Source organism: Pantherophis guttatus, chromosome 6, assembly GCF_059756535.1.
Source record: "Pantherophis guttatus breed Tessera chromosome 6, ASM5975653v1, whole genome shotgun sequence".
In the NCBI taxonomy this organism is placed as follows: Eukaryota; Metazoa; Chordata; class Lepidosauria; order Squamata; family Colubridae; genus Pantherophis; species Pantherophis guttatus.
The window spans coordinates 99,292,260-99,319,776 of NC_142068.1; the positions used below are offsets into that span (position 1 = coordinate 99,292,260).

General features: G+C 42.8%; 1 protein-coding gene across 7 annotated transcripts in view; it reads left to right on the plus strand.

Annotated features, from left to right (window-relative positions):
* Nucleotides 1-27,517, plus strand: part of GBF1 (golgi brefeldin A resistant guanine nucleotide exchange factor 1) — a 420,074-nt gene that overhangs the window by 12,801 nt on the left and 379,756 nt on the right. For all 7 annotated transcript variants that reach the window (XM_034435246.3, XM_087872320.1, XM_087872323.1 and 4 more), the window contains exon 3: nucleotides 13,755-13,821. In XM_034435246.3, the coding sequence (XP_034291137.1) occupies nucleotides 13,755-13,821 (67 nt within the window). The remainder of the gene's footprint in view (nucleotides 1-13,754; nucleotides 13,822-27,517) is intronic.

Sequence of the window (27,517 nt, forward strand, 5' to 3'; positions counted from 1 at the left end):
CTCAAAGGCAGTTTTAATCAACAATTTATACGCAGTGCAGTCTCATCTATACATTCAGACATATTTCAGTGTATTTTAGGCAAAATAGCATCCCAAGTATTTTTTACAATCCAAGCTAATTGTAAATCCCAATTTTTGATAGTAATCTGTAGCTATTTTATCTATTTTTCTTTCAGTATAACCTAAATATAAAATTCATTTATTTATACAATGTATTCAGAAAATTTTTCAGATCCCCTTCATGTTTGTCAATTTTGTTATGCTGCAGTCTGATTCTACAGTTGTTGAAATTCATTTTTTTCTCATTAATTTACATTGTACCCCATAATGACAAAGTGAAAACAGAATTTTAGAAATATCTATAAATTTATTGAAAAGAAAAAACTGAAATATCACATTGGCATAAGTATTCAGACCCTTGACAACAACACATGAAATTTAGTTCTGGTGCTTCTCATTTCTCTTGATCATTGCTGACATATTTCTACACCTTAAATGGAGTTGGCCTGTGGTAAATTAAATTGATTGGACATGACTTCGAAAGGTACACACAATCCTCACAGCTGACAATGCATACTGTAGCAGACCAAAAGCCATGAGGTCAAAAAATCTGCCTGCAGAACTCACATACAGGATTATTGCAAGGCACAGATCTGGGAAAGCTACAGTAAAATTTCTGCTGCACTGAAAGTTCCTAAGAGCACAGTGGCCTCCATAATTCTCAAATAGAAGAAGTTTGGCGCAACCAGGACTCTTCCAAGATGGAGTGGCTCCATCAAACCTAGTTATCGGAGGAGAAGAACCATAGTAAGAGAGGTAAGCAAGACCCCAATGGTCTTAAAAGCCCACTTGGACTTCTCAAAAAAGCACCTGAAGGACTCTCCAACTGTGAGGAACGAACTCTAAGCCAGCTTTCATGTGTTTTGTACTGAGGAGAGGCTTCCATCTAGCCACTGTGCCATAAAGCCCAGATTGATGGGGGGCTACTGTGATGATTGTCCTTCTGAAACTCTGCCCCATCTCCACACAGGATCACTGAAGCTCAGTCAGAGTGGTCATTGGGGTCTTGATTACCTCTCTTACTAAGACCCTCCTCCCCCGATTGCTCAGTTTGACAGGGCGACCATTTCTGGGAAGAGTCCTGGTTGCGCCAAACTTCTTCCGTTTGAGAATTACGGAGGCCACTGTGCTTTTAGGAACTTTCAGTTCAGCAGAAATTTTATTGTACCTTTCCCAGATCTGTGCCTTGCAATAATCATGTCTCTGAGCTCTCCAGGCAATGTCAGGTCTCTGTTGGAATGTGCCATCTGAAGCGGGGAAGGAGGCTTAGTGGGGGAATGTTTTGATGATTTCGCTTTTGCTGTAACTGCTTGGGAGCTTGGGGAGGAACATCAGCCCATCTGCACTGGCTCTTTCTCAGCCGATTCCAGCCTGGTATTCAAGGTCACAGCACCCCAAAGACAACCTCTTTTCACCATCATGTCTTGGAGTTTTTCAAAACACCTTTGTGGCATTTCATTGGCTTTGGATGGACAGGGACATTGGGGTGGGGTGGAGGTTGAAGGGGATAGTTAGCCTAATGCTTCGTGTGCAAATTCAGACTCTGCCTGACTTCTCTGCAATCACACTCTCAGTAAAAGTTCCTTTTTTTTTTATTGAAAAAGTTTTCAAATACAAATTTCCCCCCCTTTTTTTTCCCCTCTCCCTCCCCCTCCCTAACCCCCCCTCCCCACCCCTCCCCCCCTGTGACTTCTTCATAACAAAAAAAACCCTAATTCATAACAGATTACTTACTCCCTCCTCTAGATACTGACCTTTACTTACTAAAAATATTATTAATATTATAACATCCCCCTTTATCCATACATATCAAAAAAGAGAAAAGAAAGGAAAAAAAAAGACATTATACTATGACATTATAGAATAACTTCTCCACTTTAAAACTATACGATAAGTCCTACTTTAACATTTAATCTTCTATATATATTACTATAACATTTCAAAGCGGCCTTCCCCATAAAATCTAGTTTAACATTTATTCCACTCTATCCATTTCCTCCACTCCCCTAAGTATAACACTTAAAAATCCCTTTTCTTAGACTAGTCAATCTACTAACTAGCTTATTCACCCACTATCATGCAAAATTGCCATACACAACATTTCTTAACATCTTTGATTCACTGCCCACACTACTTAAAAATATATGTCTATATTTTCCATTATATCTAAATAAAAAAAAAGAAAAGACAATGACTTTAAATTTATAATCCATATAGTATCTTCTTTGAGGTCTTTCCACTGGATTGGTAGAACCAACATCCATAATCGGGTAACATAGCTTACTGGTGCAACAGTTTATTCAGGATCTTCAATCATATCTGCCCCCATCAGTAGTAAATATCTTCTTATATGTATAAAAGTAAAAACAACCACCCGAGTGACATTATAATTATATTCCATATAGTAATAATTGTGGGTTTCATCAGGATTATTAATTCCCATCATCGTAGTGGGTAACAACCCGATCTTCTGCATGCCCCAGCATAATTCTCTTGCCTTGTGATTCAAGATAATATAATATGTTTATCAACACAAAAAGAAATTCCAAAATGGATAATTCAAATCCATCAGTTTAAGGCTCGTTTCACGTCCCCAGATTACGGCCATGCAGAGATCTGCCACAAACCTCAGGATGATATTAACCAATACGTTGCCTCTTCTGTATTTACACATAATCGTTCATATTTTAAAATCACTGGCTTCACTGTTGCCTGATTTAGAAATTTCTATTTCTATGCCACCTATTTCTTTTTTTCTTTTCTTTTTGTGGGTTTGGTTTCCATCCTGGTTCCCTTTCTACAAAATATGTATCATCTGGTCGGTTTTTATTCTGCTTTGTAGATTGGTCTTGTTGGTTTTGCTTTTGTATCTCATATTTCTTTTTTATCCCTTGTATATCCCCTAATTGGTTTCCATGTTTATCCTTGCCTTGATAAGTCATCACATTAAGATTAGATGCCTCTTCTCTCAAATTTGTAGATAGTCCAGCTGGGGTATCCAATAAATCCAAAGGCAATTCATCTGGTACAGTCTCTGTAATTCGATATTTTACCTTTATTTCCGGCTCCTTCTGCTTATCCTGTATTATACCTGGAGATGTTAAATTCATTTTCAACCTATTTTGATAAAATTCTTCCGCTCTTTCAACAGTATTTAGCTGATTTCTTACTCCTTGGTATCTAAATATAATACCAACTGGGGCGTCCCACCTGTAGGAGATATTTCTCTTTTTTAACTCATTCACCAGAAAACCAAATTTCTTCCTTTCCATCAATATCTTAGGTGGGAGTTCCTTGTAAATCCAAATCTTTCTTCCATACAATTGCAAATTAGAATTGAAGGAATTTTGAACGATATTATTCCTAATTTCCTTGTCTGTAAAATAAATCACCACATCTCTAGGCAATTGCCTTTGCTTAGCAATCCAGGAGTTGATTCGATAAGCTCTGTCGATCCTACAAAACACTTCGTCAGGTTGAACCTTTAGAATCCCAGCTAGAAATTCAGAAGATATTTTCCTTAAATCATCTCTATTATTTTCCTGCAAACCTCTTAATCTTATCGCATATTCTGTGAAATTATATTGTACCATTAAAATCTCTTTTTCAATCTTCTGTTGCAGATTTTCTGCATTACCATACTTTTGATCAGCATCCATTTTAGGTTTTTCTTCTAAGCTATTATCCTGAGTGTTTGTCAAATCATTTTCAATTTTTTGAATTCTATTGTCCAATTTATCTTGAATTTCTTCCATTTTAGACTCTAGTACATTAGTATTTGTGTCCAACTGCATCATAAATCCTGTAAAACCATTAACCACTTTTGAGAATTTTTTCTCCAAAAAATCAAACTTAGATTTCACCAATTCTTTAATTTCCTGCTTAAATTTTTCAAATTGCTGATTCACAATCTCCTCCCTTCTTTCAATCTCCTCTATAAAAAATTCTATTATATTAAAATCAGGTTTCTGAGACTGAAGAATTAAGACTTGTTCCTTTAAGTTGTTGGTGGGGGGATCCCCCCCCTTCTTGTTTATCTGACTTTATGATTCTCAGTGCCATGTTTCCGCCCAGGCAGGCTTTGTTAAAAAAAAAGCAAGAAAGAAAAAAAAAAAAAAAGGACTTCTTTCCAATCAACAACAATATCAGGTCTCCAAGGGGAAAAAAAAGAGAAAAAGACACAGGAGCGAAGTTTTGTCTACAAATGTAGCCAGTGGTATTTATTCCGCTACATTGTAGTAATAGAAAACGGAAGGACTTTCCCTTTCAGCCTCTCCTCCAGCCAACGCCATTTTAAAAGGCTTTTTTTTTTTTCCTCTTTCTTTTCCTCCTCTCTCTTAAGTAATTTCTTTTTAAAAAATCAGTAAAATACTTGCGGTTCAATATTACAGGTCCAGCTCACATTTTCTTTGAGTAGTCTGTTAAATTTGCAGGCTTGCTTTTGACGCCTGGCTCTGCATCGGCAGAGGTCTCCCAAAGCCCGGAGCGGCGGCTGGGGATACGGGGCATCTCATCCGCTCCGTCCCAAAAGTAAAAAAAAAACTTTTGGGACTCCGCAGAGAGTTCTACCCACCCCTGCCGGCTCTATCTCCGTTTCCTCATGGAAACGGAGTTTTTTCGAGCCGCCATTCCGTTGTGAAGGTGGCTCTAACAGGCGATGGAAGCTGACGATCCCAAAGGAACGTCTGGCAGCGACAAACAGCAACCCGGAAGTCAGTAAAAGTTCCTTTTGAAATACAAACTGCTTCAAGAGTTTTACTTCCTTGAGAAGGTAGCTGAGGCAGGTCCTTACATTAGGTGGAGTCTGCAAACTGGTCAAGGTGCCTGCCCTACCATGAGGACCATGCAAATGATGTCGGCACAAGGTAGTGATCAAGAAGAAACTGAATGCTGGGGTGAAGCTTCAGACAAACTTCAGCCAGGCATGAACTCTGCTGGATGGGTGGAGGAAGCTGCCAGCCTAGGAGACTCAGCAAAGCCTAGATGGGCCATAGGTGCTGGAAAGAAGGACGACTGGGAATGGGGGACGAAAGGAATCACCCTCACCTGAGGCAGATGTTGGAAAGGATGGAAAGAGGAGATGGGAATGCTGGGGGACGAGGAGGAAGGGGAAATTCCGACCATGCCATGCCAGCCATGCGATTCATGAGGGATGCATTTCAAAGCTCGAAAGCATGAGAGGCCCTGGCTCACATGGGGCGGGGCAGGCGACGGACTGAGCCAGAGGAGGGAGATGGAAAGACCTCATCCCTGGACACCATGGAAGCAGTGATGGCCACCCCGGCAGGAACAGTAAGAACGGCAGGGACCCCACAGAGACCCAGGGGCAGGGAATGACCCAAGGCTGGGAGATGGCGTGGCTTCTTGCAGACAGAAGCCTCCCACCTGGGGTGAAATTCAATGGAGATCCTCAGCAGCTGGCATTTTTCCTGACCCAGGTCCTCACCTATATGCAGGAATATGGGAATGAAATCCCCACTGGCTAAGATCGGAGTCATTACTCTGGTATTAGAGGAGGCTGCAGCCAGGTGGATGGTAACTCTGCACAATGCCAGTGTCGCTGAGCTGTGGAATTTCAAGTGATTCATGACTGCCCTGAGACAGTGATTTGAAGATCCCCTAGCTGACCGGAAAGCCAGAGATTGCATCAGAACTGTGAGGCGGGTGCAGACCAGCAGCCGAGAACACCGAGGAATTTTGAAAGCTGGCTGCCACCTCGACTGGCCAGAGGACATCCTCGGGAGTTGCTTCAAAGATGGCCAGAACAATGACATGCACAATTCATGCATGGAAGGGGGGCTCCTGTTCGTCTCCATGACTGCTGTGTGCTGGCTGAAGAGAGGTAGAGATCAACCCAAACCAAAACAAGTAATGTAGTGGCAAAGTGTGGAAGAAGTCAACACCCCCCCCCCCGAGAGAAAGAAGGAAATTGCTAAAGCCAAGCCCAACCACCATGCTCCTCTGCCTGCTTCAACTGTGGAAAAGAAGGCCATAGAGCAGCAGAGTGCTGAGCAAAGCGCCCCATCAAAAAAAAAGCAGCAGCTCTGGGAGGCAAAGTGACAACACCACAACCCTGGGTGAAGGAGATGGCCCTAAAAGGCTTGGAGAGCGTGGAGTTCACTCCCTCCCCCAAATGAGAGGAGAGAACTCTGACCCCACTGGAGGAAGACCAGGGGCTAACAGCGAGTTGGATGATGACCCCTTGGTAAGTAGCCCTATTGCACCCGTAACTATGCCCATAGAATTACAGCTCCCAGGAACAGGACAGAAAGCCTCCTTAAGAGCCCTTCTAGACTCAGGGTGCACCAGATGCCTGGTGAGTCCGGCTCTGGTGGAAAAACTGAGGATTTGCCCAAGGAGACTCAAATGCCTTGGTAGTACAGGGGTTTAAGGCACCTTGTTATTAAGCTGGTTATTAAGACCAGCTGCCTGCAATTACTGCAGGGTTCGAATCTCGCCAAGGCTCAAGGTTGACTCAGCCTTCCATCCTTTCTAAGGTAGGTAAATTGAGGACCCAGTTTGTGGGGGCAATAAGCTGACTTTGTATAAATATACAAAAGGATGAAGGCTATTGCTGAGCACATTGTAAGCCGCCCTGAGTCTTCGGAGAAGGGCGGCATATAAATCAAATAAAAAAAAATAAATAAAAAAAAATGCCCAATTGCATTTTGCCAGCTGAATGGCTCAGTTGTGGGAGGCATCCCTGCCATGTTTGTCACCGAACCTTTAGGAATGCAGATGGGTGCCCACTCAGAGATTTTAAGCTTTATAGTGGCCCCAGGGATGGAGAGGCCCCTTGTCCTAGGATTAGCCTGGTTGAAACGGTGGAACCCACAGGTGGACTGGAGAAAGGGACTATAAAAATTCCCACCAGATGGCAAACCCCAATGTAGCCGAGAATGTTTAAATAAGGGAGTTTTACGCCAGGAGACGGGAGCTGAAATGCAAGAGAGACCCCTACTGGCCATCTGAAGGAATACTGGGACTTGAGGGAAGTTTTCAGTGAAAAGAACTCGGATGAGCTTCCCCCCCACCCCCCGCCAACAGACTGTGCCATTGAAATTGTTCTGGGAGCCAAGTTACCGAAACCGAAGCTCTATTCGATGACTCCCAGGGAATTAGACGAGCTCCATGCATTCATTGACAAAAACCTAGCTAGGGGTTTTATCCAACTGGCCAAATCCTGGGAAGCCGCCCCAGTTCTGTTTAGAGAAAAAAAAGATGGTCTCTGTGTGGATTATAGATCTCTGAATGCCTTTTGCCTGGAAAATATGTACTCTCTTCCCCTCATGAAGGATATGCTAGTCCATTTGGCGAAGGGGAGGATTTTCACAAAGTTGGACTTATGAGAGGCTTACTACCACATTAGAATCAGAGAAGGAGATGAGTGGAAAACTTTCTTTGACCTCATGGCTTTTGATCTGCTGCAGCATGCATTGTCAGCTGTGATGCCTTCTATAGAGAGGTATGTGGCTTTCCAAATCATGTCCAATCAATTTAATTTACCACAGATGGACTCCAATCAAGGTGTAGAAACATGTCAGCAATGATCAAGAGAAATTGGAGGCTCCTGAGCTAAATTTCATGTGTTGTTGCAAAGGGTCTGAATACTTATGCCAATGTGATATTTCAGTTTTTTCTTTTTAATAAATTTATAGACATTTCTAAAGTTCTGTTTTCACTTTGTCATTATGGGATACTGAATGTAGATTAATGAGAAAAAATAAATTTCAACAACTGAAGAATCAAACTGCAGCATAACAAAGTTGGCAAAAGTGAAGGGGGTCTGAATGCACTGTAGGTTTTATATAGCTGTTCAACTAAAACAGTCTGACTTTACACAATCTCAGTAACCTGAAGTAATGCTGTTAAAGTTATTGTCCAAAATAGCCTAAGTATGTCAGAATATAGCATATTATAACTTTTTTCTATATTATAACTTTTTCTACTTAGTAATAAAATTAAGACAATATTTTGTTGTGTAAAATAATGGCAGTGTAAAAACTCCAATTCTTCTAAGAAATATTAAGGTTCCAGGCTGAAATATATTATCCTCAGACTAACAACAAGCACTAACTACAACTACGTAGTGGTATGAGCATTTGAAGTTAGTTATTACAGAAAGTACATGTGGACTAGAATCATAGGTTTTCCCTTAGAGTAAAGGCAGGTTTGCTCTGCAAAAGGAGCATTGTTATACCTTCCCTTCTGTACTGTAAAGGGCAAGAAGTTAATATAGCCATATCATGGACATGAATATAATGGACATATTATGGACATGAATATCGAATGTTATCTTTAATTTTGTATAAGGAGAGTGGTTGGGCCAGATGACTTATATATGCTTGAGAAATTTATTCCATTTCTATAGCTCCTCAAAATTTTACAATTTGTTTAAAGATTACAAAGGAATCAGATATATATAATTAGGTATTATCTATATCAGGAGTCCCTAACCCCTGGGCCAGAGCCCTCTACTGGGCCTGGCTTATTTGTAACAGCTGCATGAGCGGCTGGCTGGCGCACATGTGCATGTGCAGCTCAGCTTGCATAAATGGTAGGCTGCACGCACATGCAGCTCAGTTTGCACAAGTGGTGGGGTGGCGCACACACACAAGTTGAGCTGTGTGCGCATCAGCCTGCCGCTCATGCAAGTCAAGCTGTGTATATGCGTGCACCAGCCTACCGCTTGCGTGGCCCAGTTCTCCCTCCCTCCCTCTTGCCTGGGCCTTTAAGCCGCAAAGGTTGGGGACTTCTGATCTATATGTTTAATATTGCTGTCTATAAATGACAGATGTTAGACTAGATTTTTGAAATAGTGTTTTAGATGTTACTTCAGCTGATAGGGTAGTAAGCTTCCAGCTTTATCACTAGATTCTCTATTTTTTCTTAGTTCATTTCAAGCATTATTCCATTTGTGTAATTACCCTAGTTTATTCTTATTCTTATTCTTATTTATTTCTTATTCATGTACTAAACTTGTGTGTTGTTCATCTCACCCAGAGGGAATCTAGATGGCTTACAATTGTAAAAACCCACAAGGTAAAACATTAAAGCATTAAAACTAGAAATATTAACAATAAAATTGAGTTAAAATTGACAAGATGGGAAGAAGGGAGCAAGAGGCACATTGGAAGAGGTGGGGTCTTGTCTTAATCCATTAACCACTTCCAGAATATTATTGTAGTACAGGGGTGTCAAACGTGAGGCCCGCGGGCCGGATGTGGCCCGTGATGAGGTCAGAGCCAGCCCACGCAGCCATCCTGGAAACTGTAAAGTGCCGGCTTGCATCACTTCGGCCTGGCCCACGCCAGGTCATCAACATCCTGACAACTGCCTCGTCCGTTCCAGCAGCCCCGTTCAGTCCCATGTGTGTCACTCAGCCTCTTGCTCCATTGTGGCAGCAACCAAAGAGAAAGCAGGCTAATGGCTATGCAGGGTCCTGGACAGGGTTTCTGGAGCTGCTGCTGAGAGGCCAGTCAATTGTCATAACGTTGATGGCCTGGCTCTGAGGCCCTCAGGTAAGCCGGTGTGTGGGACAGCTCTGCACCCTCTGCCTTGCTTCGTCTTCCATCCCTCCACCACCTTGCTTTCTGGCTGCTGTACCAGTGCATCACTCATCCTCCTGCTCCGTTACGGCTACAAGCAAGGAGAAGAAGTGGTAAAGTAATTCTTCACCACTATTTATTTATTTATTATTTATTTTATTAAATTTCTATACCGCCCTTCTCCTGAAGGGCTCAGGGCAGTGAACAGCCACAAGATAAAACACATAAATACAAAAATTTAAAATAAATTAAAAACGAATTGAATAATTTGTCTGAATTTAAAATACCCCATAATTTAAAAACAAATTAAAATTTACATTTAAAAATTTACATTTAAAAAGGGGAGAAGATTTAGGCCAGGCCAGCTTGATGAAATAAAAAAGCCTTAAGCGCGCAACGGAAGGTGCGCAGATCCGGGATCCTCCGTATCTCCGGGGGGAGCTCATTCCAGATCGTAGGTGCCCCCACAGAGAAGGCTCTCCCCCTAGGGGCCGCCAGTTGACACTGTTTGGCTGACGGCACCCGGAGGAGCCCCTCTCTATGGGAGCGTACTGGCCGGTGGGAGGCTATTGGTGGTAGCAGGCGGTCCCGTAGATAACCAGGTCCTAAGCCATGGAGCGCTTTAAAGGTGATAACCAGAACCTTGAAGCGCACTCGGAAGACCATCGGGAGCCAGTGCAGCTCGCGCAGGAGAGGTGTTACATGGGAACTCCACATCGCTCCCATAACCACCCGCGCGGCCACACTCTGCACCAGTTAGAGCCTCTGAGTGCACCTCAAGGGGAGCCCCATGTAGAGAGCGTTACAATAGTCCAGAAGAGAGGTGACGAGGGCATGAGTGACTGTGTAGAGAGTCCGGATCTAGAAAGGGACGCAACTGGCGAATCAGACGAACCTGATGAAAAACCCTCCTGGTCACGTCAAGTGTTCTTCTAAAAACAGCAGTGAATCCAGGAGGACGCCCAAGTTGCGAGCCCTTTCTGTGGGGGCCAATGATTCGCCCCCAATAGTCAGCGATGGCGCCAGCTGACTATATCGGGATGTCGGAAACCACAACCACTCAGTCTTGGATGGGTTGAGCCTTCAGGCGAACAAAGCGAGGTGGGGGAGGGGGTGGAGGACGAAGCAGTGCAGGCCACCGTGGAGAGCATGGCTGGTGCCGCCGCCATGAGGTGGGTAAGAGTGAGAGAACAATCTGATCAAACCTCTGTGTGTGTGTGTGAGAGAGAGAGAGCTGCTTTCGGTGCCACTTTGGTCTGGTGGGGGGGATTGTCTTCCGCCTTCACCATGCCACGAATGGGGATTGACCATCCCCCAAGCCCTGCCGTTGTGAAAGTAAATCTCTTGCTGTGCTGCAATGAACAGATGAAAAGCACAGCCTTTGTCTGAAGGAGAACGAGGAGCAGGGAGAAGAAAGAGCAGCTGAGTGAGAAATGCCCTGCTGGCCAGGCACTGAAACACACCATTGCCAGCCCTGGTATAACTCTCCGAGGTTGGATTGGAGATCTCTCTCTCTCCCTCTCCCTCTCCCTCTCCCTCTCCCTCTCCCTCCCTCCCTCTCTCTCTCTCTCACTCTCACACACACACAGGTTGGATTGGATCACTCTCGTGCTATCTCTCTCTGGCACAGTGGTGGTGCTTCAGTGCCTGGCCGGTGGGGCGCTTCTCACTCAGCTGTGTTTTTTGTCTGTCTATTGCAGCGAAGTGCCCGGGATTTACTTTGATAGCGGCGGGGTTTGGGGAATGTTCAATCCCCGTTCATGGTGCGGTGGTGAAGGTGGAAGGCAATCTCCCCCACCAATCCCCCCCACCAGACCAAACCAGCCTGTTAGGGGTGGGGTAGGAAACTGAGCGGCAGAAGGCAGATTGACTGTAGCTGCCCCACCCCCTGCCTCGCCTCACCTCAAACTGCGGGATGAGCCTCCCACTCTTCACCCCACCTACCAGAGACCCCTGGATTCCCTTTCCAACCCTGATCCACCCCCACAGGCACCACTCATGCAAGCAATGTCAAGCCGTCCACACCCCCGGGCCACACGACCACCTCAGCCATGTCCCTGCCCCCCCCCAGCCCCAGGAGGACAACTACAATGCTGATCCGGCCCTCAGTGAAATCAAGTTTGACACCCCTGAACTATGGTAAAAAAAAATAGTTTAGACCTTCCAACTTCTCAAGAAAAAAAAAGGTCTTGCAATGTTGGAAGGTCTGGGTCATTCCATGTCAAGCGGTCTGATTTCAGGAAAGTGCCCAGGTTGACCATCACGGATTTTGATGAAATTTGGTGTGAACATGCACACATGTCCCCAATGAACATTGGTAAAGTGTTATGTTTGCTAATGTAATACTTGCGGAGATATAAGGCTTTGGAACCTCAAGGAAGAAACCAAACTACAGGCTTGGGATCCTGAACCAAGAAACCCACCCGTGGCTGAAATTGCATGGCTATCAGTTGTGCCCCCTATGGCGATGGGGTTGGTGGGTCAAGTGCCTGAACTGGTAATGACAATGTCACCATGGACCGATGCAATATAATAGCAGTAGTGATGTTTATATAAAACAAACAAGATGAAACAATAATAGAATGGATGTGACGTTGCCATACAACGTCCTCCACTTTGTCCCTATTTTTACGGCTTTCTACGTCAGCGATGAAACACCAACTGTCCTTTTTTAGGGGGGTTGAAACATGCTCTTTCTAATGAGAATGATTTAACAGTTTCTAGAAGGTCTTTTTTTGTAAAAGTGGGCTGAAAATATCCTATTTTTGGCATTTTTACAAAAACCATTAACTTTACACTCAATTTGTGAACTATTGGAAGGCAGTAGGAGAATGAAATTTTATATTCAACAACCTTGTGCTGCTAAATTATTACGCACAAAGTTTCACACTTCTCATGTCTTTTTTTCCAGAGATATAAGAAGCCAAACTTTACCCTTTTTTTGCGCCGCAGTCATTTTTGGCCAACTTTGCTCCCAATTATCTAGATGGAGATCGCTCATGAGAATGTTTTTATTATTTTGTTTAATAGAGCACAAGTTCTACAAGATGGCCACATTTTGTTTCTCTCAACAAAATATTGCCAGAGATATTATATCTCAAAGTTGCTGAAATCTCAGAGTCATACTGTCGAAGGCTGCGGTATGGAGTCATACAAATGACTATCTCCGCAAGTATATTGCATCGGCAAACATAACACTTTACCAATGTTCATTGGGGACGTGTGTGCATGTTTACACCAAATTTCATCAAAATCTGTGATGGTCCACCTGGGAGCACCAGACCACTTGATATGGAATAATGACCTGTCCGAACGGGTCATTTTTACCGTAGTTCCACAGACTACTTTTGTTACCCTGCACATGGCAGCGGCAGCAAACCGGGCCTGTGTGCATGTGTGCCCGCCTCCTATGCATGTATCTGCCCGCTGAGATGGTGTGGGTCAGGCTGAAATGATGCAGGCCGGTCCTTTACAGTTTCCAAGATGGCTGTGCAGGCCAGATCTGACCTCATTGGGGGCCAGATGAGGCCCGCGGGCCTTGAGTTTGACACCCCTGCTCTAGAATAATATCTCTAGATTTCTGAAGCAAAAGTTATCATGCATCGACAAATGTACAATATGCCTTAAAAGAGTTCTGAACAGGTGATAAACATAGATTTCTTTCATTAAAAAAAAGTGTTTTAATGTTCCACACAGGAAATTTATTTTATTAATTCAAATGTTAGTTAATCGAGTTTTCAGATTTCAGTTTAGCAGTCACTGGAGCATGATCTGATATTACATTTGTACCAACAGAAAACTCTTTATCACTTGATCCATCAGATTTTGTTGGACCTTAGATTCTTGACCAAATTAAGTGCTCAGCAGATATCAGGATAATTGAAATCTCTCATTATCCCAGTTATATGCCTCCAAAGGACTAATGTGATGCTGGAAGACGTCATTTATATTTTTGCTTGCTTATATAGTCTATGAAAAAGAAATCCTCACCTGAATGTATTATTTTTGTTTCTCTTTTTATTCTTAGCTAAACACTTTTGACAAGATTTTCATGCTCCAATTCCTAAATTTCTGTGCACATGTGTTTTTTTTAGGAATGGTGTAATATCCAGCTTTAAATATATAACAATATATTCATATGTTTAGGATGAAGAACGTGATCCCTTATTGCACAGCTTCAGTGTTTTGAAAGATGTTTTGAACAATGTAACTGGTAAGTCTTAAAATTAAAAGTAATACTGTGAAGTAGGATGTATGTGCAGTGCAGAGAAAATGACCCTAACATATCTTATCTCATTTTGTAAAAAAGCAGATTTTGAGAGAAAAAAGGTTATTCACAATTGTTTTAATGGGTTTTGATAAGTTTTATGTAAGATGGTTATCTTTCATTTACAATTAGTTAAGAAAAAAAAATCTGTTCTTCTAACCTTCTAGTTTTACAGTTTTTGATTATTTGTTGTTTTTTCCCAACAAGAAAGGTGTGTTAATTTTTTACACAAATTTCCTCATTTTGAGTATCTTTACTGTTTTCAGCTTCTTTGAATCTTAAATAATAATGTTTAAGCCTGTCATTTTTAACGTATTTAGCTACAACTTCTGAATTTATTTTGTCTTGTAATAATGTTTGCATGCAATAATATTGCAGGCTTATTTATTTTTCTATAGAATTTACAACATGATTCCCTTCCAAGAGGTATTCTAAGTATTGAGATTTCAAGTGGTCTTGTTTGGTACTACCTCTGTTTCTTATTTTTGTAATGTCTTCCTCTGATTTATTATTGCAGTCATTATTCATGTTTCTGATAGTATTCAGTTCTGTTTTAGATACCCTTCGATGTATTTTTTTTAAAACAGCATATCATATTCCAAACAACTTTAGCCAGTTGTTAATTAAATAGCAATTTTTTTAACAGCTGAAAATTATTTCACAAAACACTTTTTCCTCAGAATTATTTATACCTAAAATTGGTTGTGGTGACAACTTTTTATAATTTCCAACATTTCTAACTGCTCAGTTTTAAATTTCCTGTATTTATTTGTATTTTTTCAGCATCTTGATTCATTTCTATATTATATTAGCACATAAAAGCCTTTGTTCCTCATTATGGTCCCTTATTGGAGCCATCACAGTGTTTTTTAGGTGGATGCTCTGTGTTGTTTCATTTTCGATTTCTATTGGGCCAGATAAAATTTTATGCTAAATGCAGGAAGATCTGAAGAATTGTCATACTTAAGTTTTCATGCACTTACTTTTAGTATTTGCATATTTAAGAAAACTCAGTACAATTTCCTTCTTTACATGTGTTCATTTAGTACTGGTTCTACCTGATCTAATTATCAGTTACAGTATGTATTAGGCTTGAATTCACTAATATAAATTCTTTTTCTCTGTTTCCATATGTGGTACTCAGAGTTCCATCAGAAATCTGTCCACATATGCAAGTCCCTAACTGATTTGTTTTCTACTTTATATGATATTTTCTGTGAGTAGACCAGAGTGTATGAGAACCGTCCCCATGTGGTTGAAAAAAAGTCATAGAATAGATGGATTATATAGTAAATCTTTATTAATTTAAAAACCTAAAATGCACAGAATTGTTATAGCTGAGGTATCCTAGCGGTAAAAAAATATTTACCATATCGGCTTACTTGCATTACCTATTTACTGGATTTGGCTATATGTCTGTAGCAGTGGTGGGATTCAAATTTTTTACTACCGGTTCTGTCGGCGTGGCTTGGCGGGTGTGGCTTGGTGGTCATGTGATTGGGTGGGCGTGGCTGGTGGTCATGTGACTGGGTGGGAGTGGTCAACTTAACGTCACTTATGTCAAGGGGCCCTTGCCTCTCCTCGCCTCAAAGACCTCAACAAGATACAATTTCCCTGTCTATTTATTTACTACTACTGAACATCCAAAATATACTATTTAATCCTATGTATATATGCTATATGTGTACATGCATATTACATAGTATAGAGTGTGTATAGGCACACAAAAAGATACATTATCTACTATATATACTGTATGTGTATGTACAGACACACAGGTCTTCTAAAACATTCAACCTCACTTACTGCATTTGGAAAAACACACCCAGAGTCCACTTTCTGCCACACATTTAACTGTAACTTCTGTACATTAGAACATTACACACGCCTTCAGATGTTCTTCCCTAGCTTGCACATGACTGTTAGAGCCAGGAGATGTCATGGATTGAGTAAAATGTGGTGAAACTCACTTAACAACTGTCTTGCTGAGCAACCAAAATTTTGGGTTCAATTGTGGTCATAAGTCAAGGACTATTTCTGCCTTCCTCTGCATGGCAGCCTTGTCCTAGTAAACGCCTTCTTCTGTCTGGCAGTTTTCCTCTTTGTTAGAGGCACCAAAATAATCCAGATGATATAAGGTTTCCTGCTGGAGCAGTGGGTTGGACTAGATGGCGTCCAAGGTCACTTCTAACCCTGCTATTCTATGATTCTGTAAGGAACTCCTGGTGGAGTAGGGGGTTGGATTAGATCACCTCTGAGATCCCTTCCAGCCCTAGATTGCTGTGCTGTTTCAAAGCATCTTCTAGTGCCAGGGTTTGTGGTCCTTCCTTCCTCTTCTTTCTTTCTTTCTCTCTCTCTCCTTCCCTTCCTTCCTTCCTCTTTCTTTTCCTTCCTTCCTTCCTTCCTTCCTTCCTTCCTTCCTTCCTTCCTTCCTTCCTTCCTTCCTGTCTTCCTTCCTCTTTCTTTGTCTCTCTCTCTTTTCTCTCTCTCTTTTCTTTCTCTCCTTTCTCTCCTTTCTTTCTTTCTTTCTTTCTTTCTTTCTTTCTTTCTTTCTTTCTTTCTTTCTTTCTTTCTTTCTTTCTTTCTTTCTTTCTTTCTTTCTTTCTTTCTTTCTTTCTTTCTTTCCCTCTTCCCTTCCTCCTTCCAAGACATGCAAAGCGAGAGGCCCGAGAAAAGGCGCCTAGTCTGGGCACACAGCCCTCCACGATGGAGCCCTTCCCAGGGAGCAAAGCAAGAACTTACTGATCCGTCCCGAAGGCAAGCTCCAGAGTGGTGCCAGCCATAGCGGTGCCAGAAGGAGAGCATGGCGGCAGCGGTGCTCTGGGAGGGTGGCCCTTGGGGCCCTGGGAAAGCATCTTGTGCAGCACAGCGAAATTTACTTTAGCAACTGGGAGTTGCTGCTTTGGGTCCTGAAAGTCACACTCCCATCGGGAAAACGCTGTGGGTGGCAGAGAGAAACAGGATTCCACCTGGCTGATTTTCTCTGCTGCCCACAGCACTTTCTCGATGAGAGTGAAGTCGGACCCAAAGCTAAATTTCACTGTGCTGCGAAAGACGCTTTCGCTCTCCCAGCAAGTCTGGAGAGAAAACAAGTCACCGGAGAACACGTGGAGTAGCTCCATGTGATCAGCAGTTGCTTCTTCTCTCTGCCTCTGCTGTTGCTGGGAGAGCCGAGAGCGTCTTTTGCAGCACAGCGCTTTGGATAGGTCCCCAGAAAGCCAGGCAGAGAGAAACATCTGAGGCTGTTACTTCCAGCCCCCATGAGGAACCAAGGCTTGAATCAGTTTTGGAGCTTGTTAAGGAGGACCGCTCCTTGGCCCCAGCTGTGCTTAAACACCCGGGCTGCTTGGAGTGAAAAGCGATTGCAATAGCCCGGGTTTGAAAACGCATGGGTGGGGCCGAGGAGCAGTGCTTGCCTTCCCCTCTGCCACCAGCCATGGGAGGAAGGTAAGGTTGCAAACCCGGTGAGGACAGTGGGGGGTCCGTGGCAAGCTAGGCTGCAGGCAGTGTGGCCTGGAATGGAGCTGTGCCGGGCTGTGGCGGCTTAGCCAGCCACGTGGGGACGATGGGGCCACAGCAAACTAGGCTGCAGGCAGCGCGGCCTGGAATGGAGCCGTGCTGTGCCGTGCCGTAGTGGCTTAGCCAGCCACATGGGGACGTTGGGGACGTGGCAAGCTAGGCTCCAGGTAGCGCGGCCTGGAATGGAGCCAGACCAGGCCGTGGCAGCTTAGCCAGTCATGCGGGGACGGTGGGGAGGGGGGGTTGTGGCAAGCTAGGCCGCAGGCAGCGCAGCCTGGAATGGAGCTGCGCTGGGCTGTGTCGGTTTAGCCAGCCACACGGGGACTGGGCTGCGGCATGCTCCAGGAATGGAGGTGTGTGGCTAGTGTGACTTGCAGGCTATAGGCAGGAGGAGGCAACTCAGTTGGGGTGCAGGGCAGGCCCCGCGTGGGAAGGCAGCTTAGGCAGACAAGCTGCAGAGCATAGACTGTGTACATGTGCAAACCAATGCAACACAGTGTGCTATGGCACCTGGGAGGTGAGTGACGGGGTGGGGTGGGTGGGCGGGGCTAGTAACCAGGCGACTGGGCGGGCTGGGGCAAGGCCAGCCAGATGTTATTACCGGTTTGGTGAACCAGGTCAAATTTTCCCTACTGGTTCGCCGGAATTGGTGCAAACCGATTGAATACCACCTGTGGTCTGTAGTAAGAATTATGCAGATGTGCTCCCTTAAAATGTGTTCTCCACTGAATAACATAGGTTAATATTTTCGTTTTAACTCTGTTTTCCTATTGTAGTTCTTCTTCTCTGAAGAAGTAAAGAGAGATGGAAAGATATTTATTATCCTAAAAACTCCTTGCCCAGTCTTGATTTAGGGAGCTGAAGTCACAGATATCAGCTACTAGATTGGAATCTTCTGCTCTGGAATGTAAATTGCTCCTGTCCTGTGAAAAGCATTAATTCCAACTATTCAAAAGTGAACTATATCAGTCTCTGTTGATTTTTCTAAGGAAATACGTGTGATAAAAATAGAGCTAATCCAAATATTGCATGAAGTGAACAAGGCTACATTATGATCTATGATTAGCTAAGTTAATTCCTGAGTTCTGTCACCAGAAACAACGGAAATAATGAAAGCTTCATTTTGAGTTTGAAATTCATTCCATACCCTACTTGGTACTTTATTGCAAAGCAGCTTAATCTGAAATTTTCTAAAGTTAAGTGTTTAAGTGTAAAAGTATTTTACTATTTTACACTGATAGTAATTATTTTTATTATTTAAGTGTATATAAGAATCCCATTTGTGCTTGTTTACATACAAATACAGGTAGCCCTCGAGTTAGAAATGTAATGGAGCTTGCCAATTACATTCATAACCTGAGGATTTGTTGAAGTGAATCACTTAAAATGAACATGAAAGCTCCCTGATTTCGCCCATGTGTTTACTAATTGAATGACAGGTTGTTAAATGCACATGAGGTATCTCGGTGGGGAAGGCCATGGGGGGGGGGCTAGTTCAGGGACAAGACCATTACGTCCAGCCACCAAAGGCATCCCCCCACTCATTGAGAGATCCCATGTGCTTCTTTCCACCACTTTTCCTCCCCACCCTGTCACTGACTGTTAATTTATTTTTGGCACCATGTTTGAGAGCCCCATGCTTCCAATGCTCTCTTGCATGGCCTTGGGTGCTGGAGCCCATGTCCAGGCAGGCAGAGAAGTGCTGGACCAGTCTCTCTCCTCCCCTGCCGAGCCCCAGCCTCTCTCACAAGCAGGCGTGGCCCTGCCTCGGCATTTACTGGAATGCCAAACCCACCTGGGTTTCACAAATTGCATCACCACGGAGCTGGAGAGCTTGGTGCGCCACCACCCTGTTCCCCTGAGTTGCCAAAAGCATTCCTTTGCTGTTGCAAGAGGGGCTCCTAAATAAACCTGCTTTCCAGCTCCGTCATATTTCTCCATCATCACAGAGTTAGAGAGCTTGGTGCTCCACCACCCAGCTCTTTTCACTTTGTAGCACTTGCTGTTTGGATGTGAGAGGGAAGAAACCACCGAAAGGAAGCTGGCTATCCCCTCTAGCTTCAATATCAGAAGGAATGAGACTTGACCGGCCTGGTTCTGCCTCCCCTCCCCGTGGTTTTAATGCAAGATCTCCTAATGTCTGGGTAAAGTTGCTCTTTGTGCTTTGTTGCCTTGTGATTGTTAAGCAGTGGTGGGATTCAAATAATTTAACAACTGGTTCTCTGCCCTAATGACTGGCTGAGGAGGCGTGGCTGAGTGGGAGTGGCTGGGGGCCGTGACCAACTCGATATCACTCCTGTCAAGGGGCGCCTCGCCCCACTTGCCTGGCCTTCTGAGCTCTTCTGGTCTTTGTCTATTAATTTGTCTACTACTACAGTGTCCAGTTGATTATCTAATGCCTGCCTGTCTTTCTGGATCCGAAACTCCCACAGATTCTTAGCTCTGTTATTCTCCACAATCTTCTGTGGAAACTTCTTGATGGCTGGCTGGGGAATTCTGGGAGTTAAAGTCCATACGACTTTCAGCTGAGAGACACTGATCAACCCCTTGGGTTCTATCTAGTGTGGTAAATTCCTGCTTCTATGGATCTAGTTCTTAGTGCCTGTTCTTGTGCTGTTATGATCAGTGATCAGTGCTGCCTTTTACACAAACACCGCCCCCCGCCAGAGCAGGGGTCTGCAACCTTAAACACTCAAAGAGCCATTTTGACCAGTTTCCCACAGAAAAGAAAACACCGAGAGCCACAAAACCCTTGACATCTAAAATGCATATATCATTTTTTACCTTTATGCTTATAGTCCATTTAACTCAGTACTATTTCTTCTGGGCCTTAGGTGGAAAAAGAGTTTTCCTATCACTTCCTGGAGATGTCATGGGTTAATCTGGGAATTCACTTGCTGGAGAAGTCATGGGTTAATTCTATGAGCAAATTCTAATTTACTGAAATTGCATTTTTGGCTTAATTGTAATTATATATTCAATTAAATTTGAAGCCTTTTATATAATTGTTTCTTCCACTTCAGGAATAATTATAAAAATGATAATTTCTCACTCATTTCTTTACTACTACTAGAAACAAAATAAGCAGTCATCTTATTGTTGGAACCTAGTAAATAAATTGGAACCTAAAGTTGGAACCCTATATTTGGATTCTGATGGAGATTTATTTTTGTGAATATTTTTGCAAAACAGTGGCTGGGAAGATTTGCCACAGATAAATTTACAAAGCACTTATTTCAAATAACTTTTCTTGATTGTGTATTCTTACTTGCCCTCTTGTACCACTGCATTTTGGATTCAAATGCAAAAAAAAAAAATATTTTGGAGAGCACAAAGAAAGGAATGCTGCACCTGTTTGCAATTCTTTAAGGCAGCTGCATTTTTCTCCTGGGATTATGCAGCTTCCTGGGATTATGCAGCTGCTTTTCTTCCTCAGAAAAGGCCATATTTTGTTTAAAGAATTACAGACAAATGCATCCCTATCCACCATAGCAATGCACAGTCCTTTGCTTATAATTTTTCAAGTCAGGTGGACGCACTTCTAAACAAAACACTGGCTGCAGATAGCTCTCTTTTTCACATTGCAGGAAAGAAATGGCTCAGTGAGTTAACAACTGACTGGCTGATTTTGGGCCAGTCATTCCCTCTTTCAGCCCAGCCTACCTCATAGGACTGTGGTGGGGAAAATAGGAGGAGGAGGAGGGATATTTGGAACATTTGCTGTTTTGAATTACTTATAAAAATAATGATGGAATATAAATAAAGAAATAAATGACTTTTCTGGAGGATGGTGCGTTGCTTTGTGGCAAGTCAGCTTCCCATTTTTCAAAAAAGTTTAAACATATTTTGAATATGTCTATATATTTATATACAGGTAGAGTAGATAAGTTGCCAAGCAACTAGCGAGATATGTACAGGCATACATTGGCCCTCTGGGTGGTACAAATGAGGATCCCAGGCCTCAGATAATTGGTAGAGCATATAGATCAGTCATTAAATCACCATCCTCTGTCTTCTTTTTTAATACTGCAAATCCACCCTTCTCAGAGGACCCTTTCTGCAAATTCAGAGAGCCTATCAAAATAGTCAACATGAACAGTTTGTAGGAAAAGTTATCATATGAGCTTATTTAAATAATTGGAAAATACAATACAAAGTAACTGTGTGGAAACAGGGTCCAATATTTTTATTTTCATAAAGCATTGTTGCCAAAAATAGTTGTTTTCAATTCTAAGATACTTCTAATGTATTGCCGTTAAATATGTTTTGCTCTCAGTCACCACAAGTGAATACTTTCAAAAGTTTCCAAGAGCTTAATTCGAACACTTAAAATCTATATGGTCACTAGGAGTTGACATGTAATCCATTCCAACACCACAAATGTGCAGGGCTTTCTCCTCAAAAGTCCCTCATTATTTTCTAATCTATATATATAAAAAATCTTCCCCTGCAGCAGATAAAAGGCAGACAGAAGTGTCAACTCAGGCACCTGTTTTCCAAGGCTGTGGCAGAAGTAAAACACTAAAAACAGCATGATGGAAACTTCAATGCTTTTGAGCATATCTAAAATGTCATGCACTTTGGTTCTTTTCTCCCATCCTGAATGAAGGAAGCAGGGCTCGGTTACAAGGGAAAAGACATGATCTATTTGAGATGAGCTGAAAAAAAATTATATGAATAATTCCTGCGGGGAACCAGGAGGTGGGGGGACCCCCCCCTCTCCTGGCGCTTCAAAGCAATGACACCCTGTGTCAGGCTCCAAGTAATGCACCCATCACAAATCGAACTCTGAGGCATTGCTTCTCCTCAAAGAACAAATTTATTTAAATACACTATCTTGGCGCTACTGGTGAAAAGCCAGTACTAAAATTCCTGGGCTTTTCACTCCAATATAAGTTTCAGTTTTTCAGGTTTCCAAAACAACTGTCACATTGTCCAGCTAAGGTGGGAGCTGATATCTCTCCTTCTCCTCCTCCAGTCAGCGAGATGTTGGAATGTGGTTGACTCATCAGCTAGGTATGATGTTTTGACTGAAGGCTCCATCCCCCTCCAGTTCCAAACTGAATTCTTGCCAGAATGCCCAAGGATACAAACAATCCCATACCCCAGTCAGGCTTGACGCCCTGCTTCCTGGACTCACCCACTCTCCGCGAGAGTTTCACTTCCCGATTCAGCCAATCACACAAAATGCCAGTCATGGCTGCGAGTGCCCTCAGTTCCATGCCTTTTCCCTGCGTCTTGTCACCATGGCAACCAGCCCTTTCGCACCAGCATACTAAAAAGACATGGCAGAGTGTGGCCTGCCAAGCAGCACCGGGGAGAATGATGTGAGCTTGCACCTTCTGGTGCTTTGGAGAATAATTTGACCTCCTCTTCTTTGTGGCAGCCCCTCAAATACGGGAATACTGCTCTCATGCCACCCCTAATTCTTCTAGCCAAACCAAATCCTGTAGCTGTTCTTCATATGTTTTTGTCTCCAGGCCTTTGATCATCTTAGTTGCTCTTCTCTGAATTTTTTCCAAAGTCTCAACATCTTTTTTGTAGTATAGTGACCAAATTGGTTGTAGTATTCCAGGTGTGATCTTACTAGGGTTTATAAAGGGGTACCAATACTTCACATGAACTTGATTCTATGCCTCTGTTTATACAATCCAGGATTGCATTAGTTTTTTTGGCTGCTGTTGCACACTGCTGGCTCATGTTCAAGTGATCATCCACTAGGATTTCAAGGTCCCTCTCACAGTTACTGTTTTGAGCCAGGTCTCGCCTAATCTGTACTTATACCTTTGACTTTTCCTGCCTAAATGTAAAACTTTGCTTTTCTCCACATTAAAATTCATTTTGTTAGATAGGGCCAATTATTCAAGTTTGTCAAGATCTTTTTGGATCCTGAATTTGTCTTTTGGGGTGTTGGCTATTCCTGCCAGTTCCCCTTCTCGGAATGGGACTTTAAGGCTCCCACCCTTGACTGCACCTCCTTCGCCTCCAGCCTTCTGCCTCAGCCCATTTACAGCCAGCTTTCCTCCTCTGCTGGCCCTCCCCTGGCCATTCTCCTTGGCAAATGGGCCTCCACCCCAAGCCCTTTGGCACAGCCCATTTGATGAGACATCATTTGTCCTGGACCTTTGGCCGCACTGGAAAATTAGCTGCTAGCCAATCGAGTGGCAAGCAGAAGTCATGATGTTGCAGAGGCAGCATGTAATCGCTGATAGGGGATTGCAGGGGCTATGGTGGGAGGTGGGGTGCAGCAGGAGAACAGCGGTGGTGCAGCTTCTGAGATGGGGGGGAGCAGCAGCCCAACTGTTAGGTAGGCAGGATCAGGTGTAGGGTCGGGTGTATGGCAGTCCAACTGCCTGTTTGGTGTCAGGAAGGCAGGATAAGGTGTGGGGTGATGGGGTGGCAGGCCAGAGTCCATGAGCAGAGGCAACAGAGGGGAGGGGAGAAAAAAAAAGGAAGCAGGGGTGGAGTGGGGCTTCACATTTTGACTCCTCCCCCCTTTCCCTGTCATTTTCTCTGCGCCATCACAGCCTGACAGGCCTCTGTGTGGCTCTCAGCTTATCTCTCCCAGTACACTTCCCCCTTTTACATCCGTTCATGCCAGTCTGACTTCGCTCCCCCTTCCTGATCCTGCCTTCCTGACACAAAGTAGGTTGTGGTCTACTTTGTCAAATGCCTTGCTCAAGTCTAAGTATACTATGTCCATAGCATTTCACTAGTCTACTAATTTAGTGACTTTATCAAAAAATGAAATAAGATTGGTTTGGCATGATCTGTTTTTAACAAACACATGCTGGCTACTAGTTGTAACTTTATTTGCTTCTAGTTGTTCGCAGATCTGTTTTTTGATTATCTTTTCCAAAATCTTCCCAGGTATTTTTTTTTTTTATTTGATTTATATGCCGCCCTTCTCCGGAGACTCAGGGCGGCTTACAATGTGCTCAGCAATAGCCTTCATCCTTTTGTATATTTATACAAAGTCAGCTTATTGCCCCCACAACTGGGTCCTCAATTTACCTACCTTAGAAAGGATGGAAGGCTGAGTCAACCTTGAGCCTTGGCGATATTCGAACCTGCAGTAATTGCAGGCAGCTGGTCTTAATAACCAGCTTAATAACAGGGTATTGATGTTAGATTGATTGGTCTGTAGTTTCCTAGGTCTGTTTCCCCCCCCACCCCCTTTCTTGAGGATGGGAACCACATCAGCCCTTTTCCAATCCTCATGTATTTCCCGTGTGCTCCAGGATTTTTGAAAGATATGGTACAATGGTTCTGAGTTAACATCTACCAGCTCCTTCAGAACTCTGCGATGTAATCTGTCAGGTCTTGATGATTTATATTCGTCAAGATCAGATAGGTGTTCTCTTACCATTTTCTTGCTTAATTTTAATTTTTAGTTTGTCCTTTACAATATTTTTTTTGGTACATTGGGCTATAATTTCTTTTTGTGTGAAGACTGATGCGAACAATGAGTTAAGCAGCTCTGCTTTCTCCCTACTGCCTGTTACTTCTTTGCTATCTTCTGTCTTTAGTGGACCTACTGTTTCCTTGATTTTTTCCTTGTTATTAATATGTTGAAACTTTTTTAAAAATTATCTTTTACTTTTGTTGCAAGTCTTTGCTTTCCTGACTTCATCTTTGCATGTTCTGGCTATGTGCTGATAGCTTTAGTTAAGTGTTCCTCTTTCCATTTTTTGTACTTGTCCTTTTTGTCTTTCAGTTTGTTGGAGAGGTCTTTGTGCAGCCATACTGGTTTCTTCTTGAATTTCTTGCTTTTCTTTTTCAGTGGTACACCGTGTGCACAATTATTAGGCAACTGAGTATTTTGACCATATCATCCTTTGTATGCATATTTTCCTCCTCCAAGCTGAATAAACTTACCGTATTTTTTGGAGTATAAGACGCACCGGAGTATAAGATGCAGCTTAGTTTTTGGGGAGGAAAATAGGGGAAAAAAATCTGCCAACCAGGTAATCTGGCTAGCGTCCTTAGTCTGGTCAGCTTCAGCACATTAGTTTGCTGGTTTTTTTATTCCCTGCTTGGGGATAAAAAAACAGCTTCTAAGGCACAGCTGAGAGGAAACAGCAATGAGAAAAGCAGGCAAAGCACGTGTTTGTGTGTGTGTGTGTGTGTGTGTGTATAGAGATCACTTCACTCAGCTAGCGCCTAATTAGGGCTGCAAAAAAGCTAAACAGCTGAGAGTTGGAGCAAAGCATGGAGATCGCTTCAGTTGCTAGCGCCTTGTTAAAGCACAGAGTTGAGGGAGCAGGCAAAGCTGGGAAGATCGCTCACAAGTGCCTCGTTAGCACCTCGTTAGGGCTGAAAAAAAGCTTCGAAAAAGCTACATTTAGAGTAAGACACACTCAAATTTTCAGCCTCTTTTAGGGGGGAAAAAGGTGCGTCTTATACACCAAAAATTACAGTAAATGCTTAGTGGATATAAACAGATCAGGTGATGTGTATTTGTGTAATGAGGGAGGGTGTGGCCTAAGGTGATCAACACCCTATATCAAGGTGTGCATAATTATTAGGCAGCTTCTTTTCCTCAGGCAAAATGGGCTAAAAAAGAGATTTACCTGACTGTGAAAAGTCAAAAATTTTAAAAAAATCTTTCAAAGGGATGCAGCACTCTTGAAATTGCTAAGATATTGGGAGTTAATCACAGAACCATCAAACATTTGTTGCAAATAGTCAACAAGGTTGCAAGAAATATGTTGAGAAAAAAAGATGCACATTAACTGCCAAAGATTTGAGAAGAATCAAATGTGAAGCTACCAGAAATCCATTATCCTCCAGTGCTGTCATATTCCAGAATTGCAACCTACCTGGAGTGCCCAGAAGTACAAGGTGTTCATTGCTCAGAGACATGGCCAAAGTAAGGAAGGCTGAAACCTGACCACGACTGAACAAGACACCTAAGTTGAAACAGCAAGACTGGGCCAAGAAATATCTGAAGACAGATTTTTCAAAGGTTTTGTAGACTGAGGAGATGAGAATAACTTTTAATGGACCAGATGGATGGGCCTATGGCTGGATCAGTAACGGGCACAGAGCTCCACTTTGACTCAGATGCCACCAAGGTGGAGGAGGGGTACTGGTATGGGCTGGTATTATGAAAGATGAGCTAATTGGACCTTTTTGGGTTGAAGATGGACTCAAAGTCAACTCCCAAACCTGCTGCCAGTTTTTAGAAGACACTTTCTTCAAGCAGTGATACAGGAAAAAGTCTGTATCTTTCAAGAAGACCTCACGGTTTTCTTGAAAGATGCAGACTTTTTCCTGTACCACTGCTTGATGCAGGACAATGTTCCATCGCATGCATCGAAGTATCCACTGTGTTGCTAGCCAGTAAAGGCCTTAAAGATGAAAGAATAATGACATGGCTCCCTTCCTCACCTGACCTAAACCCTATTGAGAACTTGTGGGCCCTTGTTAAACAGGAGATTTACAGTGGAGGAAAACAGTTTGCCCTTCTCTGAACAGTGTCTGGGAGGCTGCGGTTGCTGCTGCACAAAAAGTTGATCGTCAACAGATCAAGAAACTGACAGACTCCATAATTGAAGTCTTATGACTGTTACTGAAAAGAAGGATGGCTACATTGGTTTTTTTGTGTGAACTGTCAGAAATGTTTATTTGTTGATTTTGAGTTGTTTGTTTATTATTCTCAATTTAACAGATGCAAATAAAGAAGTGAAATGGGCAAATTTTCATTTTTCACTTAGTTGCATAATAATTCTGCACACTAATAGTTGCCCAATAATTGTGCACACATAGATATTCTCCTAAGAAAGCCACTTTGACTTTCTTAAATATTCAAGTTTGAGGTTTATTAACATTTTGGATTGACTGAGAGCACTGTAATTATTCAATAATAACATGAATCCTCCAAAACACAGCTTGCCTAATAATTGTGCACACAGTGTATTATGCTGGACTGGACTTTTATGATCACATTTTTGAGAGTTTCCCACGCTTCTTGAGTTGTTTTTTCCCTTTAGGATTTTCATCCATGAAATCTTTCCTAGGCTGTCTCTTGAGTTTGTTAAAATCAGTTCTTTTAAAGTGTGCTAGGCACAGCTGCAAAGGCATTGCTCTCCACACCTCTGTGAAATCTCCTCCAAGTGAA